General features: G+C 46.7%; 1 protein-coding gene across 1 annotated transcript in view; it reads left to right on the top strand.

Moving 5' to 3' along the window:
• Positions 1 to 20,641, top strand: part of LTBP2 (latent transforming growth factor beta binding protein 2) — a 167,692-nt gene that overhangs the window by 3,879 nt on the left and 143,172 nt on the right. The window contains exons 2-5 of the mRNA XM_064374527.1: positions 10,108 to 10,207; positions 10,472 to 10,540; positions 10,676 to 10,729; positions 11,280 to 11,406. Coding sequence (XP_064230597.1) covers positions 10,108 to 10,207; positions 10,472 to 10,540; positions 10,676 to 10,729; positions 11,280 to 11,406 — 350 coding nt within the window. The remainder of the gene's footprint in view (positions 1 to 10,107; positions 10,208 to 10,471; positions 10,541 to 10,675; positions 10,730 to 11,279; positions 11,407 to 20,641) is intronic.

Genomic DNA, 20,641 nt, shown 5'->3' with positions numbered 1-20,641 from the left:
TTACAGGATACTAAAATTCCTTTTTTATTTTGAGATGCAATGTATATATAAAAGGTATATAACATGAGTAATTATAAAGGAAATGCACAGGTAGCCACCATCCAGGTCAAGAAATAAAACACTGCAGAGCACACTCTCATCTCATCCCTCTAAAGGTAACGTAACTACTATCCTGATTTATGGTAATTATTTCACCAAGCCCTTTTTCAAACAGCCTGTCCTAACAATAGTGGAGGGGGCAAAAAGAGCCCATGTGTGTCATGATAAGACGCTAAGGTCAGTTTCTCCATAGTGATTATTTATAGACTCATAATTGGTTTGAAAAGTCTTCTGAGACCACCATTGCTCTGTAGAATCTAGTCTAGATTCCTGATACTGAATCTGAGTAATCGTTCTAAGGCTATAAGATCTCTTATTTCTGTAAAGATTTTTGCCTAGATACTCCAAATTGGATACTCCTTTGCTTTTATACCCTAAACAGGTTTTGTAGGCTGGTCAGCTGGAAATTATTGAGTATCATATATGAGTAGTAGTATTGAAAATGACTCAGCACTAAAATGTCTCAAAAACTGGAATAGGCTAGTATTTCTGACTCAGGATACTGAGTCTGCACACCACCTAACAGAAAGCTATCCCAAAGTTACTGGTGAGCTTAGTTTTTTGTTTTTGTTTTTTAGCTTTTCTTTGGAGTACAAAAGGATGGATTTAGAGATCTGCAGGTCATGTTGATCTTGGTTTGTAAACAATAGAGTGGTGCTGCCTTGAGTTCAGATACACCTTGCTATAAATAACCCCTTTTTTCCCTCCCAGATTCAGTTTGCTTTAATTTTGCTTATATAAGAACATTTTATGATAGCCACAGCAGGGACCTGGTTCTCTGCAGTGAATTCAGGTGTGGTCTCTACCAGATGGGCAGTTAATTCCTGGAAGAAGATGTGGAGAACACAGTCTCTTTCCAGAAGTCAAGGAATAATATCTGTAGGTTTTCCAATATGGGATCAGAGGTGGCTTTAGCAAAGTTGTTCAGGCTGTCAGTATAGCCCTGGCTTGTCAATACTAGCCAGCAGTAGCAGCTTCTTTTTTTTTTTTTTTTTTTCTCCAAGATGGAGTTTCGCTCTTGTTACCCAGGCTGGAGTGCAATGGCGCGATCTCAGCTCACCGTAACCTCTGTCTCCTGGGTTCAAGCAATTCTCCTGCCTGAGCCTCCCGAGTAGCTGGGACTACAGGCACGCGCCACCATGCCCAGCTAATTTTTGTATTTTTAGTAGAGACAGGGTTTCACCATGTTGACCAGTATGGTCTCGATCTCTTGACCTCGCGATCCACCCATCTTGGCCTCCCAAAGTGCTGGGATTATTGGCGTGAGCCACCGCGCCCGGCCAAGTAGCAGCTTCTTAAACATGGGATGGTAACAATGTTGGTACCTCTAGGGATAGGGATCAGACACACCAGCACAGAATTACAGCATCCAGTTACCTTGCAAGAACAGAGTGGGACTTCTCATCTAGTTCCCCTTGTAGCTTCCCTTCAGGGAGATGATGGATAGTTTATCCAGATGAGGCCTGTGTTGCTATTTCCCTGAAATACCCAATGATAAGCAGGTCACCCTGGCTTTTGTAGCCTGTGTTGGCTGTGAATGCCTTAGACCAGGTTCAGCTGGCAAACCAGGCAAATTTCCAAGTGAGGTTTTAGGAGTTCATCTTTTAGATGTGACTCTAGGAAGAAGTCAATCTTGGACTACATAAGGAGGTAGGAGAGGAGGTTTCTTTATAAACCTCATTATGTCCTCAACCAGGTGGCCCGTTCTGTTGACAGGAATTTACTTGTATCCTGTGTTTCTGACTTGAGGGCCCTGGGCCTCCAGCACTCTGCAGGATAGGCATCTCATGTCACTGGGTGTTTTCTCAAAAAAGGTGCCCTTGGACACTTTGGCATCAAGTGTGCAAAACAGCTTCATCACAGGATAGAAAACTGTGAATTGATGGGCTTGAATTTTTTTTTTTTTTTTTCTAACAGGGTTTCACTCTTGCCCAGACTGGAGTGCAGTGCAATCTCAGCTCACTGCAACCTTCACCTCCCGGGTTCAAACGATTCTTCTGCCTCAGCCTCCCAAGTAGCTGGGATTACAGATGCATGCCACCTCACTGGGCTAATTTTTCTATTTTTGGTAGAGACAGGGTTTCACCATGTTGGCCAGGCTCACCTCGAGCTCCTGACCTCAGGTGTTCCACCCGCCTTGGCCTCCCAAAGTGCTGGGATTACAAGTGTGAGCCATTGGGCCTGGCCAAATGTTCATATTTTTATTTTTAACTCCCGTGGTTCAACTTTGGGCAAGACAACCTTTTAATATCAGTTTCCCGACCTGCAGAATGATGCTGTTAACCAATTAAGAAAATTGACTAATAACATGGAGCTCTTGAGAAAAAAGTTTTCCTATATATAGTATGTATGATACCATACTGCCTATGACTCAGAGCCCTGGTAATTTCTATAGCAGGAGGCTGTATGGATCTGGGGGCAGTTGAGAGTGCTAGAGTAGATGACTGGCATAGAAATTCCAAGGAGGTGGTGACTCTTTTTTTCACCTTGCCGTGTCCAGGCAGGCCAGAGAGAATGAGCATTCAAGACACCTAGCCCAAACATTCATGAAGAAGACCCCAAGTCAGAAAAGACCTCTTCCTCCTTTGTATGATCCTCTAAGGACAGAAGAGGTATTTGAGGGGCTGTGTCATGTGGTAGGCAACCTAGTACCCTTGACTTTTCTTAATTCACCTGATTACTGAATCATAATAGCTACCTTTTTTTTTTTTTAGCTTTTCTCATATACTAGGAGCTTTAGTGTTTATTGTCTCATATTCACAATGACCCTGCAAGGTAGGGCTTGTTTTCTCCATTTTACACAAGACACACTTGAGGCACAGAGAGGGCAAATAACTGCCAAGGTTTCTTAGCAAGTGGTAGAGCTGTATTTGAATATGGGTCTGTTCTGTGTCGAAGCCCAAACTCCACATTTCTGGTTTGTCTCTAGCAGATTAGTTTAGACTAAGAAACAGCCCAGACACTGGGCCACTGTGCTTGCTGACTGCCTCATGTTCACTTGGTGACGCTGTGTGTGACAGATGAACACTTTATACCTTGGCTTACTTATCAGTCACTTGGGGATTTGGGATTTATGGAAAAGGCCCTACTCATGCAGAGTAGAGAGATTTTAAGAGATACAGCTATTAGTAATGGCTTTAGAATCTTTTGTAATGTAGAAAGTTCCTTAGACTACCAACTAATGAGTGAAGTGACTTTCAAGTTTAAATGAATTCTATATAAAGAATACAAGACACCCTTGAGGATATAACTGAAGAAAAAGACCCTGAAATTTTAATATCCCTACTTTGGTGGAAAATCAATAGGTATCAAATGAAAAAATGAGGTCAGATATGTTACACAATACCCTGATGTTTATCTCTGGTAATTAAGTTTGCAAAAAAAACTTATTTGAATAAATCTTTTGTCTCTAAACTCTGCTTATGTGAAACAGCACCATTTGGCAAAGGCCAAATACCTGGTGGATATCTCACTGGGGAAGCAAACATTTTCAAGAATGCCGGAGTTAAAAGGGAGACTACACACACCCTAAACAAAACTGTCAAGATACTGTGAAACTATTCTGTTGAAACAATAAACATAGTATCTTTTCCAGTGTGAGGGGTTTCTGTACCTCTGTTGGGTGAAGCCACACCTTCTACACCCCCCGCTTCACCTGCATTATGGATTTGCACATAAAGGGATTTTTCTGAATCTTCCCATCCTCTGCAGACCAACAATGTTCCCTCTCTTCTCAGAACTCCCACTTGAAGGAGTTGCCAAGACATTCCTCTGTTTGCCCATTAACTAACAGAGTCAGGGATATTAAGAGTATTTGCAAGTCAGCTAGAGAGCCTTTGATGGCTTTTATGTTATGTTGAAAACAAAATGTTGTGTTATTGTGCAAGAGCAAGATTATGTGTGTGTCATCATTTTGTGCTTGGTCTCCTACATCCAATTCTGCTCTAAGTTGTCATTCCATTTCCTAACCTCCTCCCTTCCCCTCCCCAGTCGGGTATTTCTGTTCCATCCCTGGGTTTGTAGCCTCCCTTTTTTTCTTTAGTTCTGTGCATCTCCACATTTCAGCAGACATTTCCTATGTGTCAAGCACTGTGCAGGGAGCTGAGGACACACAAGATAGAATGTGGCCCTGGCCTCTGAGCAGCTTACAATCTTGGGAGACAGACGTATAAACAACCTATTTTCCTTATAGTTTCCCTCTCCTGAAGCTTGGGCACCCCAACCCGTCACCACCCACCCCCCTCCCATTGTTTCTCCTGTTTTCTTGGTGGGAAGCATTTCTTTTTATGTGTTTGGAGACTTTATATTATACAGTTGCTGTTGCTACAAGTGAAATTAGTCTAGCTTCCTACAGAAAGGGAAGGAAGTCACTTTCCTTGTTGACTTTCAGACAAGAAAGAACTCTTGTAAAGATAGTTGCCAAACCAAGAGACCCAAGGAGAAGCCCATTATTGTGCCATAAATAGACACACCTGGGCGGTCCCGGGACAGGCTGGGAAAGGGGACTCGGTGATCTTAGGGCCCACTCTCCCTTTAATCTGCTCTCCCAGACAAAGAAGACCTGAAGTGTTGACTTTGGCAATGAGGGACTGGCCAGTAGCCTGCAGCTCAGCGAATGAAATTAGAATCTTGAGTAGATGAGGAGAGGGAGGTATCTCCAATGCTAATAGCAATCAAAGGGGTTGTACTATGGTTGTTATCACTGTGGCAGAGGAAAGTCAAAGGAATACCATTTCCAATAAACTCAGAGCCATGAAAAGGCAAATCAGTTTTACGAACAGACATGAAGTTAGTTGGTTGTGACCACTATGGGTGGAAACACTGAGCTTCAGTGGAATTTCCCTTAATACTAAACCAGGAAACTGCAGTCCCTGGTTATCTCTCTGTTGTGTACAGCAAATGACATCTATTCCTCCCTGGGGTTTGGGCAGATCTTAAAGTTTATCTCCAAAGCTTCTGACTGGGATCACAACTGGATAAGGCTTGGGTCAGACCATGGCGTTTAGAAAACCAGTTCTTCCTTTAGGCTCTCTTTCCCATAGGGATTTCCCTGAAACCTTGTTCGTGATGATGCCAACTTGTGTCTCCTTGAAAAACCAAAACAATGGAATTAAACTTGGGTCTTCTTCTATATATCTAGCATTTTATGTCACAGGGTAGACAAACATGGTGTTGGGTCTGGGCAGCCTTGTGTGCAGCTCTGGAGATGTTCCAAAGTGGGTGCAGTCGACAGGCATCCATCTGCATACTCCACAGTGGTCTGGTTTAACAACTCTGACCCATTATCCTTCTAAACCTTGAAAACTCTGTCTTGTCATCCAAGCCATGTCTTCCAGTAGACTCTTACACTCAATCAGCAAAAACTCTTTTGTCAGACCATACCTTGAGTTTAGCCTTTAAAAAATGGCATTGTGGTTTAGCTTTGGAAGGCGGGGTGAGTAAAACTCCAATCCTGACTTCTGAGGGTATGGCTGGTCTTGGGGGCTTGGCATGGTGGGAAGAAGGGGCCAAGATAGTGGTTGGCACAAGGATATGGAGAACTTTGGAAGCAGAGCCAGAGACTCTGAGGATTGAGGCCCAGGAAAGTTTGGCACGAGTAACAGCTGGGTATTTAACCAGGAACAGTCACTCTATTTTTCTCGGCCTTGGCAGTAGGTCAGAGCAACAAGCAGCCCTAGCAGGGTCTACACCCCTCCTATTGTCTCCACCCCAACCCCACCCATCATCCCAAACATCTGCTTCCAATTCGGGCCCGTGCCTTCTTGTCTGATTCCTGTACAAACTGTGGGTGGCATGGGTGAGGGGCAGGTCTGCAGGTGTGGGCTGGGGACGAAAAGGAAGGTTCTGAAAGAACCTGCTTATAAGTTTGGTTTCAGGTCCTGCCAAAGGAGTAAGAATTTGACCTATTAGAAAAGTGTGTGTGTGTGTGTGTGTGTGTGTGTGTACAAAATGTAAACAGCAAGTCAAGTTGTTTCACTTCCTGGGTAAAAGTAGCAATCTGAGGGAGGGAATTGGGACCAGCTGGAGAAGTCTGAGCCATCACATGGCCTGCTTTTCAGAGGCAGCTCAGTCACTCCAGAGGGAGCAAGCTGAAGTGATTAGTGCCCACAAGGAGCAGCTGGAGGTGCTAATGAGGTATTAACACCACTTCTCCAGCTAGCAGCTGTGGCCAGTCCGAACAGACCAGTGAGTCAGAGCAGCGAAACCAGCCTGGAACTGGAGGAGGCCTGGAGAGGAGCAGCAAGCCGGTGCTCGCAGTTAGTCACGGCACCCTCAGCAGGCCCACTAGGAGGAACTGAAAAGCGTCTCCAGTGCTTGCTCTGAAATCTCAATCCATTTTAAGTGACAGAAAGTGACAGAAAGCACCCCAGGGGAAAGTACTGGGGCTTAAGGGAGTAATCCCAGGACTCTTGTAATAATAATAATAGCAGCCAACATCTAATGCGTGCTTACTCTGTGCCAGGCCCTGTTCTAAGCACTCTGCCTATGTTAATTCATTTAATATTCACATCATTCTCTAAGCCAAAGACAATCATTATTCCCATCTTGCAGATGAGGAAACTGAAGCACAGAGAAGTAAGTCACTCAGGATTACATGTCCAGTGGATGAGTGTAGGTGTCAAATTGGCTCTGACATTTTCTCACACGAGCTCAAAGGAGGTGGGGTTAGGGGCAGGACTGTCAAGTCCAGAGAACACTGGTAAGAGAGTTGCTAGTGTTCTGATTATCCTCCAATCCAGGGAGCCACTGTGTGGGTCTGTGACTTCCGGGACCCCAGGGAGCCAGTCTGGCCAGCACTTCTCTGTCTAGTCCTACTGCCTTCTGCCTCCTGAGGTTCCTGCTGCCCATTCAGGGCACAGGGTCCATTTTCCACCTCCCCTTCCAGGGTAGGAGGCACCATCCGTCCCCCAGTCCAAATAAGCTGGCAGAGACACTTCAGGGAGTTGACCAGCCTCCAGGCCCCTGATGGGAAGTGGAAGAAGAGACTTACTAAACGGCAAGATCTGGCCAAGACCTATGGGCATCCAGGAGCCCCACTAAACCTCAAAGCTGGGTGCTGAGGCCGAGCCTATCATTTGGCTGGGAATTCGGAAGCTGGTTGATGTATCAGCTCACCGTAGCGGGCCTTTTTCTTGTAGAGTAGCAACTATATGGGTAGTGACAGGCCACAGGCCTCTCCCAGCTGTTGCTTCCAGGGCTGAGCCAGAGCCCACTTTCTGTGGGCACAGCCCATGTTTACTAAGAAGAGTGTGCTGATGAAAGTTTCCAGGAGGCTTACCTGACTGGCCAGAGGCCCAGGACAGCGACTGGGAAGCACCACCAGCTCTCAGTGAACACAGTCTGAACCATCGCCAGCTCGTGCCTCCCTTTGTTCCTTTGCTCGTTCTGTGCACCTTCAAGGAATGAGACCCATCCTGTCCTTCCTCCCTGCTACCTCCCCATCCTTCAAACCTGGTTCGTGCCAGAGGATGCAAGGATTAAATAAGAGAATTCATGAAAAGTGCTAGTACTGTGTCTGACACATATTAAGTGTAAAAAAAGATCAGTAGTCAGCAACAGTAAACCACCATCCACAGTTGTCTTTGGTTATATTGTGGATTTGAATTTGGAAGATCTGGGTTCAAATTTCTGACTTGCCACTTCCTACGTCTATACGTTGCATAAATGGCTTAGTCTTTCTTAACTTTAACTGGGAAATAGTGATTCTAACAATGTACACAAGTTACCCCACAAAGGGCACGTAAAGCTCAAATGAGACAATGGATGTAAATAGTGTTTTGTAAGTCACAAAACATCCTCTCAATTCTGACATTGCCTCTCCCACGTCCACTGGTACTGACCTTGGCCTGACCTGGGTATAGCTAAATTCCTTTGACCTTCCATTCAGCACAGACAAACCGAGAATTTTTTCAGAAGAAATGTTGCTTTTAAAAATCAAAGGGCTAAACTAAAATAAGGAAAATGCAAAAGAAGAGGAGCGATTGGGCTTTTGGAATAGTGATGTCTCCTGCTATTAAGTCCAACCTCAAAAGGCCAAACTCACTGTTAGCCATGGCCATAGTTTCCATGTGCTCTCCCTCCTCCACCTTGCCTGGGTCTTCCTGGCTTGGAGTCAGGCTTGAGGGACACTGAGGAAATGAAGAGCCCAGAACAATTCTGAGTCACCCTCCTCCCTTACACACACACACACACACACACACACACACACACACACACACATACAGGATGTGGCTAAAACCTACAGACCTTAAAATATTATGTGCCCAAACCTCACAGCAAGTCCAGCTACCAGAGGTCAGTTTCCTGAGAATCTAACGAGGCTTTCACTGAGGGCCCCTCACCTACGTGAGTTCCTTCCAACATTGTATATTATTTTCAAAGTCATATTGCGTAGCATTTGCTAAGGTTAAAAAAATTTATGCTATGTGTGGTGGTATGTACCTATAGTCTCAGCACTTGGGAGGCTGAGGCAGGAGGATCATTGAGCCCAGGAGTTTGAGGCTGCAGTGTGCTATGATCACATCTGTGAATAGCCACTACATTCCAGCCTGGGCAACATAGCAAGACCCTGTCTCCTCGCCAAAAAATTTAACAGTAGTTGGTCTCCACTCTGATTTATTCTCTGTCACACCTCCATTCATGTCAGGCTGTGGTGAGGTGGCTGTGGCATTCGGGAGTATGACTAAGAGAATTTGAGTTGGGAATATATTCAGTTGGGCCTTCTGTAATATATTCATTTGCTTATGTTGGGAAAACACTCCGTTGGATTGTATGTAATATATCTATGTCATATATTTATTGCTAGCTGTCCTGATTATAAATGGCTTGCAGAAATAACTGTGCTGATTCACCTGACACGGTGGCAGGTGCAAGATCAGCAGCTGTCACATGTGGGACCAGAAGTATGAAGACAGGAGAGGAAAAACAAGAGGTGAAATGTGTGGAGCAGGTGGGGTGTGGTGGTTTACACCTGTAATCCCAGCACTTTGGGAGGCCGAGGCAGGTGGATCACTTGAGCATAGGAGTTCGAGACCAGCCTGTGCAACATGGTGAAACCCTGTCTTTACAAAAAAAATACATAAATTAGCCGGGTGCGGTGGCAGGCACCTGTAATCCCAGCTACTCACAAGGTGTTAGTATCACCTGAGTTTGGGAGGTGAAGGCTGCAGTGAGCCATGCTCGCGCCACTGCACTCCAGCCTGGGCAACAAGAGTGAGACCCTGTCTCAAAAAAAAATAAAAAATAGAAGAAGTATGGAGCCAGAAGCTAGTCTGTGAAAAAGTCTCCCACTCCTCAGATGGTCAAAGCCTACTGAGGTCATCTGTTGCCTAAAGCTTACATCAATTTGGAATCACACTCCCCCACTCACTTTTTTTTTTGAGACAGAGTCTCACTCTGTTGTCCATGTGGAGTGCAGTGGTGTGATCTCAGCTCACTGCAACCTCCACTTCCCGGGTTCAATTAATTCTCCTGCCTCAGCCTCCTGAGTAAATTATAGGCACCCACCACTACACCCAACAATTTTTTTGTATTTTTAGTAAAGATGGGGTTTCACCATGTTGGCCAGGCTGGTCTTGAACTCCTGTACTCCTGACCTCATGATTCACCTGCCTCGGCCTCCCAAAGTGCTGGGATTACAGGAGTGAGCCACTGTGCCTGGCCCTGGATCCCTTTAAAAAAAAAAAAAAATACAAAGTTAGGTATGAAGGAAATTTTTATTTGAAATAAGAAAAAAAAAATCCCAACAAATCCTAAAACTTGAAAAGCTGGCAAATACCCCAAAAATCATAAAGTCTAGACAAATAATCCAGACCCGCATCTTGGATTTGCCCTGTTGGCTGCCTGTGTGTCTCTGCCCCACCAGTCTACATTTCCCCTCTGATGCGACATGGGAAGAGAGATACTAAAGAATTAGCTTCAGGATGATCGCTGGGGTTTCCAGGAATATAGAAATATAATAATAATGAAATCTGAATTTTATGCCCTTTTTTTGGCTTCTTTGTGCAGGTTTCTGGAGGGAGAACACAGTCCCAAAGGCAGCAGCTCAGACAGTTTCCTGAACTGAGAGCCGAGAACTACATGGCAGGGGCCATCCCGGCTTCCCATGGTGCTGGCCTTTGCCATGTTCAAATACAGGAAGCACCAATTTCCTGAGTTAGAAGGCCATCTTGTTGTGACTGATTCCTTAGAAACTTGGGAGGACTTGCCTTGGCCCAGGGGCAACTCTGCAGGAAGACAGGGTCACACAGCTTAGGAGACACCTCCTAATGTTTACTTGGCATTTCCCAGTGTCTTAAGATGTTTTTCCCAAAAGCAGACCCAGCGAACAAAGATTTGTGTGAAAGTGGTGATTGTTTCCAAATCTTCCCAGGAGTAGAGGAAGGGGTCTGGAAAGAGGAGGCCAAGCAAGGACACAATGTCAAGCAAAAGGCCGTGAAGGGTAAGCGGCTCAGTCTGCAGGCGCTCTGGAGATGGAGGAGATATTTCTACCTCCACACTCAGAGTCACTGGTCAGGGGCTGCCTGTTGGGGCTCAGGGAAGTGGCCTCCTGGGCACTGGCCTCCCCTCCATGCAGGTGGCCGGAGCAGGTTCCAACAGCCCAAGAGCAGCCCGCTGAAAAGAGATGCAGGTGTGGGCTGTTGGGAGTGAACCATGTGTTCTGAAGTGATACGGGGATCGGAGGACATGTGGGCAGAGCACTGACCACATCTGCTATCCTCCTGCCCTTCTGCTGCTAACTGCTTTGGCTGTCTGGTCCTCATTAGTGACTTGTTATGACTAGGAGTTATCATGTATTAATTATCTCATTGAAGCCTCCAAGTAGCACTGTTAGCACCCCCATTTTATGGGTGAAGAAACTGAAGTCCAGAGGCAGCTGCTGTGACCTGCCTGAAATCTCCCTCAGCTGCAAGGTACTCTCCTTGGTCTTCCTGAATGTTATTCTAAGTCTTGGCACCCTGTTTCCTGCAAAAGCAGAGGCTCCCTGTCGGGTTTGTTCGCCATTCACACCCACTGCCTAACACAGTGTCAGGCATGTATGAAAAATATGCTTAATGCATAACGGAACCTAGAACCAAGAGCTTAGCCTCCAACTATATGCCAAGCCTCCTGGGACCATGCCTTGTGCTGTGGTGCCACGGTGATACCCCCTCAGTGCCGCCCAGTGCTGGGGACCACAGGGTCCCTAGATCCTGGAATGAGTGCCTGCTGGGAAGAGAAGACAGCCCCTGAGCAGAGACTCGAGAGTGCCAGGGAGATGGGTCCCAGCTGCGTTCTGACAGCATCCTTCTTCACATCTGCAGAAGCGTTTGTGAAATTGTCCTCTAGACAATTCCAGTCTCCTGGGAATGGCAACATTCTATTTTTGGATGGCTTTTGGTGTGTCCCTCCAGATCCCCCCCACCACTGCCAAAGGTTGTATAGCATTCACAGCCCGTGTACAAGTTTAGAATTAATTTGTGAGATTGTGAGTGGCCTCTGGAATGTGCCACAAATGGTCCCGAAATCCTGCCCGAGAGCTCAGAGAGCTGTGGACAGACCCAAAAAGGAAAATAAGACAACTGGATATAGAGCCCGTATCAATTGGATAAAGTATTTAGACTGTATACAGGCCAAAGAAAAAGCGCATTTGCCTTTGGAGGCTGTCTGGGGCCCTGCAGGGGTTGAGAGGGAAGGGCTGCTCCTAGCTCTCTGGAGAGCGGTGGAGGATACAAAACACGCTCCATCCTGTCCTGCCTGCCCTTCACCTGGGCCCATGTCCTTGGGGGTAATTGTGACCATGGTACCCAGCTGTGCGGCCTCTTCCTGGTGCTGGAGAGGGCTGGGTCCAGGCCAGGAAGGAGAGAAAGTCACACTGAATGAAACCTAAAGCTGGATGAGGGCTGGGGCAGAGCGCTCTTGCAGGCTTGGGAGCTCCAGGCTGGTTGCCACCTGCCCTCCCCAACCCAGACTAAATATCCAGCCCTGCGGGTAAGTGAGAAATTCTTGGCCTCATCCTGCCCAGGCCTCTCTGGCTTGAAATCGCCTTCCTTCATGGAACTGGGGCTGCCGTCTGCCCTTGGACTGTTCCTGTTCCTCACTCCAGGGGTTCAAGCTGATTGGCAGACTTATCCAAGCATGAAGGGTAGGGGCACTGGCCTTGGGCAGCAGCCAGGAGGAGGGAGGGAGGGAGAGGCACAGACCAAGGACAGACATGGAGTCAGAGAATCCCTGAGAGCAAGAGACAGTAAGACAGGCAGTGACATGAAGACAGAGAGAGAGGGAGGCAGGGAGAAGAGGCATATCCTCCAAGAATGCAAGAGAAGGAGTGCTTCATTGCCTAGAGTGATGGTAAGAAGGAGAGGGTGACAGCTGAGCAGACTGGGCTCTTAGCTGGGGCTTCCACAGTGTCTGAGCACTGCCTTGCCCATCTGCATTTTTCAGTGGAAGGCATGTGTTCTCCAAGGTGGGCCTTAGGCGCTGGAGCAGGGGCTTTCCACATCCCACATCTGCTTCCCATCTGCATCCCCACTCATGGCGGATTTACATCCCAAGACTTTCTCGCCAGAGCCACGATCCATTCAAAACAAACCGTGGGTTTTCATGTGTAGCTGCAAATCCATGGAGTCATCTGCAGCTCTCTTGGGTTGCCTGAGGCCCCACAGGGCTCCCAGCAGTGCCAGTGTGGAATCAGGATGGAGAGTTAATGGCAGAGGAAGGAGAAGGGAGCCTGGGGGGAAGAAAGAGGCGCTATGGCTCTGACCTCCAGAGGACTTGAGTCTTTGCTGACGGACTTTGGGATGACCCCAAGTCCACTGGACCTCCAAGGTCCTTCACCAGAGGCCGCACCTAGTATGCTGTTGGAATGGCCAATTTGTCCTTCCTTGATCTGGGAAGTGGGGTGCTGAGGCAGAGCCCGCAGCAGCCATAACCGACCACGTCATTGAAAGATGCACAATGGCCATGAAAAAAATGGCACTTGTGTTTTATTTATTTATTTTTGAGATGGAGTCTTGCTTTGTCGCCCAGGCTGGAGTGAAGTGGCATGATCTCAGCTCACTGCAATCTCTACCTCCTGGGTTCAAGCGATTCTTCTGCCTCAGCCTCCCGAGTAGCTGGGATTACAGGTGTGCACCACCATGCCTAGCTAATTTTTTTGTATTTTTGGTAGAGATGGGGTTCAACCATGTTGGTCAGGCTGGTCTCAAACTCCTGACCTCAGGTGATCCACCCGCCTTGGCCTCCCAAAGTGCTGGGATTACAGGCATGAGCCACCGCACCCAGCCATGTGTTTTAAAAAAGCTAATAAATGGGTTCTATAAAGCAACCAAGGCTCAATCTCCAGTTTTTTATGTAAACACAAGGCTGAGAGACTTGATGACATCTGTCTCCCTCCTGCCATTCTGCCATGGTAGCTGCCCCGTCCTCCCCTCCCTGGGCTCAGGACCTATCCCCTCCAGGGTTTTTTGATCCTTCTGCCACTCTATCCCAGGCCTATTACTACCTCTCCTCATTAGTCTATTCATTTATCTATTCATTCACTCACTCTTTTCACTACTTATTCGATAATTCATTTATTCAACCACTCATTTCTTCATTCAGTGTTTATTGAGCACTATGCTAGGCTTATGGCAAGTAAGAGGCAAATCATCTAGTGAATGAAAGGTAACTCGAGGGGAGTTAGAGAACAGCACAAGAAATGTCGAGTCAGCGTACCATTAAGTGGCTTAAACAGTAAATTCCCTAGGATTTCATAAAAGAGAAATGGAAATCTCCCCAAAGGAAGTGGGAGTTGGGTTTCTCCCTGTCTGCTCTCAGGACACGGCTCTCTAACAGAACATAGAGGTGAGAGAACTCGAACATCCTTGAATCTGCCCTGAAGCTGCTCAGGCTTGGAATTATGGGAAGACAATAGAGGCAGGAGATTAGGTAATAAAAGGGGGACCCTCCAGGGTGTAAGCTTCTGTGGGACTCCTGAGGTTGGGGGTAGCATTCTGTTGGCCATCTCAAACGAGGCATCAGCCCCTCAGGCCTCGGAGAGGAGGATGCCGGACCACAAGAGGCAAAACTGAGAGACCAGGATTCAGCCAGACTTGCCTGGGAAGAAGAGGCTTAGGGAGAAGAGTCTGGGAGGGAAGCCAGGTGAGCAGGAGGGAGAGACTCCAGCTCTGTGGAGGACTGGGTGGGAATCTCCTCAAGGAGGTGGCCCAAGCTGGGCAGTGGTGGTGGTGGTGGTGGTGGTGGTGGTGGTGGTGGTAGGGTGTGTGTGTGCGCATTAGGGCAAGGCAGGAAACTGAGAAGTGCTAGAGCAAGACCAGGGACTCAGCACAGGCACCTGCTGCCTGCTCAGGTGTCAGCTTTCTGAGGGATTGCGGTAAGCTCAGAACTCTCCCATTAACAAGTAGTAGAAGGGAATTACTGTCTCGTATAACTGAGAAGTCGACCCTGGGATGAACTTCAGGCCCATTCTTGATTCAGAGGCTTGCACAACCCATCAAGACTTTTCCCTCCACTCCTGGCTCTGCCTTCAGTGGTGCTGGCTTTATTCTCAAGCCACATCCCCCAGTGCCCTGCAGCTCTTAGCTCCTTGGTTTTACCCTGAAGAGCCCCAGCTGCAAAAGTGTCTCTGGTGCTGATTAGGTCATGTGTCCTTGCCTGAACTGATCACTGTGGCTAGGGCAATACAAGTATTTGATTGACCAACACGTGAATTGTATGATGCCACGGTGTGGTTCTACAGAGGAAAATGGACACTTATACCAAGAGAAGGTGAATGGTTTTGGTAGATGCCAAAAATGCCGCTGTTCCCATCCCCCTCTACTGTCTTAAGAAGTAGTGTAGTCTGTTATATGCTTATATTATTTTTATTCCAGAAGAATGTATGCTCCGTGACAGCAGTGGCATCACTTTTGTTCACTGCTGAGATCCCAGCACTCACAACAGTGTATACTGTAATGTAGATGCTCAATAAACAATTGCTAAATGAATTTAGCAGGATGAGCTAATTGCTGGAAATGCCAGACTCCTGACTAATGGTTATTAAATGTTTACATGTACCATGGGCTATTCTAAGCAATCTATATATGTAAACTCTGTCATTACACAATTCCACAGCAAGGACTGTCATTATCACCTGCACTTTACTGATGGGGAAATTGAGGCACGGGGAGGTTATGCAGTAAGTAGCTGTAAGGATTTAGACCAGGCATCTGGCTCCAGCACACCCACTCTGAAGCACTCTCTCATACTGCTTGGTAGCTGCGCCAAGTCCATGAGTCGGACTTTCAGGGTGAGCCAATTTTCCAGCCTACAGTTTCCACAGATATGGTTTCCTTTGTCTTTTGGTTAAAAGTTTCTCCAGCTTTCCTTGAGGCTCATAGAACAGTGGAGGTGAGTGATTCTGTTTTTTGTTTTGTTTTGAGACGGAGTCTTGCTCTGTCGCCTAGGCTGAAGTGCAGTGGCACGATCTTGGCTCACTGCAACCTCCGTCTCCTGGGCTCAAGAGATTCTCTTGCCTCAGTCTCCTGAGTAGCTGGGACTACAGGTGCCTGCCACCAAGCCTGGGTAATTTTTTTTTTTTTTTTAGTAGAGATGGGTGCATATTGGCCAGGCTGGTCTTGAACTCCTGACCTCAAGCGATTCACCCACCTCGGCCTCCCAAAGTGCTGGGATTACAGGTATGAGCCACCATGCCCGGCTGGAGGTGAGTGATTCTATGAAGCGTCTGAACATGCGTTCTTCCTCCCAGCTGAGAAGTGAATTAAATACAGCTTCTTAGTTGAGGAATCACAGGAAGGCTGAGTTTATACATACAGCCTACTTTTTCATTCTCCCATTCATTTGTTTAAACTATATGGAACAAGATGAGTCTGAAACATCTTGTACTAGAAAATAAGGAAGTGCTCAGAAAAGGATGGGCATGTTGAAAGGACACAACAGCCAACTTGTAGGAGCTCCCAGTGGCTGGACCAGTTTACGCAAGAACATAAAATAATGATACTATTGAATTATAACCCATGGGATAAAATAAACACCCAAGAGCCCCTACTGAAATAAGCAATTGAATTTTAAAAATGGGGAAGAAGTAACAAGTCTTCTTGGCAGAAGAATTTCAATTAATAAATATAGAAGAAAGGAGGGAAATACAGAATCACCACTAGGCAGACACAATAGTAATAATTGTCAGCCAGGAACAAAAAATGAAAAATAAAGTTGTTGGCGAGTTCGACCAGTGATGGCCACTAAAATCAGTGGGAGAATCAGGATATTTGCACAGTCCCAAATTATCTTTCCCAATATATTTATTAACTCAAGAGGGAAGTATAGTAGTGATTTTGGAGTGGAGAAACAGTGGAGAAATCTGGCAGACATGAGCTTAACTAAGAGATTAAGATTAACATCACCAGGAATAAGACATGTTGACATTACGTACTCCCTGAGATGAGGACCTGAGGTCACAGCATTACCTCTATTCTATGTGTAACCTCAATCTAATCACAAGAAGACAGCAGACATGTCCAAGTTGAAAGACAGACTACAAAATAACTGAGGGGGACTCATGAAGGGTCAAGGTCATGAAAGACAAGGACAGACCAGAGAGCTGCTATAGATTAGAGGAGACGAAGGAGACCCAACAACTAGATATCCGGAGTGATCCGAGAGCAGAAAAGGGACATGAGGAAAATGGAGGAAATTAGAAAAGGCCCTGTGGTTTGGTTAATGATGCCTATGTTAATTTCCCATGTTAATTTCGTAATTGTACTCTGGTCATGTAAGCTGTTGATATTAGCGGTTCACATACACCACTGTACTATATTTGCAACTTTCCCCTAAGTCTACAATTATTTCAAAATGAAATGTTAAAACATGTATTTATTGAGCACCTAATTACCACCAAGCCTCTGGGATACAAAAGCTTAGTTGTACAAAGATAACCTCGACAAGGTTCACTCCTGCTTTCAAGTAGCAGTGTTTCTCAAACTTTAATGTGCATTCAAATCACTGGGGTTCTTGATAATATACAGATTGTAATCTGATGTGTGTGATGGGACCCGAGATTCTGTATTTCTAACAAGCTCCTGGATGATGCTGATGCTGTTGGCCCACAGACCACACTTTGAGTAACAATGGCTTGAAGTACAGCAGGAGAGAAAAACATGCACATACGTGGCCACTTGAGCTGTGCGGTGAGAGCTGAGCGCATGTGTGACAGGAGCCCCAGGCCTCTCACATGGGATCCTGAGCAGAGAGGAATCCTTCAGGCTTTATGTGCCTTCTGGCCTCAGCCTGGTTCTCAGAAGTGTTGGCCAGTTCTTTTCAGGCTACCTCTGGCTGCAGACTTGCTGGGCCAGGCCAGGCTGGGGCTAAGTGTAAAGGGACAGGTGCAGAGTAACTGACACACTCAGAAATTCCACCAGTGCCTGTGAGAGCCAGGCATCCTGGGCTTGGGGTGCACACATGTTCTCTCTCAGACCTCAGCTGGTCAACACCAGCCCAGCTTTCCCTGGAACGATCCCGCTGACCAGCTCTCAGGAAAGAAATGCTTGTGTGATGTATTGCTCCCCAGGGCTCTCTGGGATCCAAGAATGTACACAGACACAGAGCCAGTCAACCCAGACAGTGCGTTATTTCTGCTGATAAACATATATGTTCTTACAAATATGCTCACAAAATTGCTGAACTATGCTGAGCACCCAACTAGTAGCTTCAGCCACATTCTGCCTAGTGATACCAATTTGTTCTGATTCTCAGGCCTCCTAAGTGTACCTGCGATGTCCCTTCCCCAGCCAGTCTCAGCTTGGCAAGCTCTCATAACACCCACCTTCACACCATGCAAAGTCATTCTAGACTTTAAGCCCAGGAAGGCCACACTGTAGGGCACTGGGACCCTACTACATAGAATCTTCTCAGTTTAACTCTGCTTCATGGAAAGGTTTGTAACACATATTTACACAGGGATCTGTGCAGGAAGATGTGTGTGTTCATAGACAGGTAGCAGGTGGAATCTGGGAGTCTGGCTGACAGATTTGTAATCCATAGCCAAGCAAGTGAGCTCCGAAAGATGGGGCCTAGAGAAGGTTGCTGAACTCTTTTTTTTTTTTTTTTGAGACAGAATCTTGCTGTGTTGCCCAGGCTGGAGTGCAGTGGTGCAGTCTTGGCTCACTGTAACCTCCACCTCCCAGGTTCAAGCGATTCTCCTGCCTCAGCCTCCTGAGTAGCTGAAATTACAGGTGCCCACCACCATGTCAGGTTAATTTTTGTATTTTTAGTAGAGATGCTTAGGGTTTCCCATGTTGGCCAGGCTGGTATCAGACTCCTGAACCAAGTAACCCGCCTGCCTCAGCCTCCCAAAGTGCTGGGATTACAGGTGTGAACCACCGCACCTGGCCATGAGGCCTGTGCTTCATTCTAAATGAAGCACAAATGCAAAGACAGGATTTTAATCTACTGGGATGTTTTGGGGGTTTTATTTTGTGTGTTTTATTTTGGCCTGTGTAAGTAGGGACTAGGAGAACTGGAAGGTACAGATTTGCCAAGGTTTTTTCCAGACTTGTCCAGGAGGAAAAGTGTTCTGATTATTTCCTGAGCAAAATATGAAAATCTTTCAGATGGAGGGGCAGTGGGGCCATTCTGAAAACTTTCCATTTAGGATCTGGGTTGTTTACTCAGATCTCCCCATTAGACCTCAGTGGGGCCTGGAAGCCAGAGGCCTGCCTGGTTGTCAGCTGGTTATACTTACCATGCCTGTCTCCTTTATTTAAATTGTTAAAAGCAAAGGCATGCTTGACTCCTAGCTCTATTTCTTACAAGCTGTGCGACCTGGACAATTTGCTTAACCTCTCTGAGTATCTATTCCCTTATTTGTGAAATGAGGACAATAATGCTTGTCTAATCCTTGAGTCCCCTGGAGGATTAAACAAAATAACGTATATCAAGAGCGTAGCACAGCGTCTGATATTTGGCACACCAATAGCTATTATTATTTTCCTCATCTTGGGACATGAAAACTGCTTCATAAGCTGCTCCCTCCCCAGATTCTTTGCTTTTTATATGTTTATTTTGTTCTGTCCTCTTCTAAGTTTCCTAGATAAGTTTCTTTTGAAAAATTCTGCCTTGGCTGAACTTTGGGAAAATGAGCATGTCCATCCCTAGAACAGTGAGTGGAGGCTGACCTTTGAGCTCAGCCACCATGGTGGTAGCTGAAAATCTGGGGAAACTGAGGCAGATGGTGATGCAAAACTGAGAAGTGGGCCACTTGGGATGGTGAGAAGCAGCTCAGATTTTGTTCTCTTCTCACATGGGGGTATTAACCTATGGTCTTGATTCGCCAACAAATTATAAGCCCCCGAGGCACTCTGCCTCAGTTCCTCTGCCTGTAAAATAGGAATAGTAATGCTGTCAACTTCGTAGGATTGTTATGGGGATTAAATGAGATAATAAACATATGTGCTTAGCACCAAAGCCTGGCAAATGGTGTGTGCCCAACAAATACTAGCTTTTTACCATTTTATGTGTCGCAATGCCTCACATCACTGGGCACACAGGGAGGTTCCCCGAATCCTGGCCTTCACCCCGGGAGCTGCTGCTCTTCTGCCCTGAGTCCCTGCTGTCCACCTGAGTTCAGCCCCACCTTGTTGATTCCATCAGGAGGTGACATTGAAAGCGCAGAAGCCATCTGTTGGGGACTCTGAATTGTTTCTGGCCCTTATCAGCAGTGTAAAGGGGCCAGGTTACAGACAGCTTAATGTGGAAAGCAGGAGCCGAGTGGCTGCCAGAGGGCAACAGAGCGCCGGAGCACCAGCCCTTCCTCTGGAGGAGACGCGTCTGCCAGGCTCTTAGCTGACGGGCGTTGTGAGATCTGACTTCCTCTCTCCATTTTCTTTTCAATAGAGAATAACTTTCCCTATGCCAGGCCCTCACCACCCACTATATGGCCCAGCCTCTACCTTGGAAACGAGGTTGAAACATTTGGGAACTGCCCTATTCATCAAACATCCCATTTGGATAATTCAACAGTCCCTAGTCCTTCCCCATTTCCCCTTCTCTCTCCCTTGTCCTGTGAGGAGTATCCATGGCAAACTCAGTAAGAACTGAAATCTTTACCTTCATTTTCTCATTCACTCATTTCTATAGTCCTATGACATAGCTCTTATCCATCCCATTTTTACAGAAGCAGGCGCAGAGTCTCAGAGGTTCAGATCTTCGCCAAAAATCACACAGCTAGAATGGGGAGCAGCTAGACTTGAATTCAGGCCTTCTGGCACCTGCTCCCTTGTTCCTCTGTACCTGCCCTCCCCCGGGGGATGATGGCAGAATGGCAGGTGCCCAGGGCTCACAGAGCAGTATGCCCAATGAGGGGCAGAAGGGAGATGGGGGAAGAAGCGACGCTGCTATTGCCCAGTTTGCCTTAGGACAGCCTTGACTGATGAAGCGACCTTCCAGGCTCCAAGAGATCTCTCTCTCCATAGGAGCTCCTGATCTGGCCTACAGACAATTGCCTCTGCCTTTTACTTTATCTCTGAAGCCTTCCCGCAGCCCCACCAACTTGGCCTTTGAATCCTTG

The sequence above is a fragment of the Aotus nancymaae genome, unplaced genomic scaffold, assembly GCF_030222135.1.
Source record: "Aotus nancymaae isolate 86718 unplaced genomic scaffold, 86718_ANA_hifiasm-v0.15.2.pri h1tg000011l, whole genome shotgun sequence".
In the NCBI taxonomy this organism is placed as follows: Eukaryota; Metazoa; Chordata; class Mammalia; order Primates; family Aotidae; genus Aotus; species Aotus nancymaae.
This window is presented reverse-complemented; position numbering and strand designations above follow the sequence as displayed.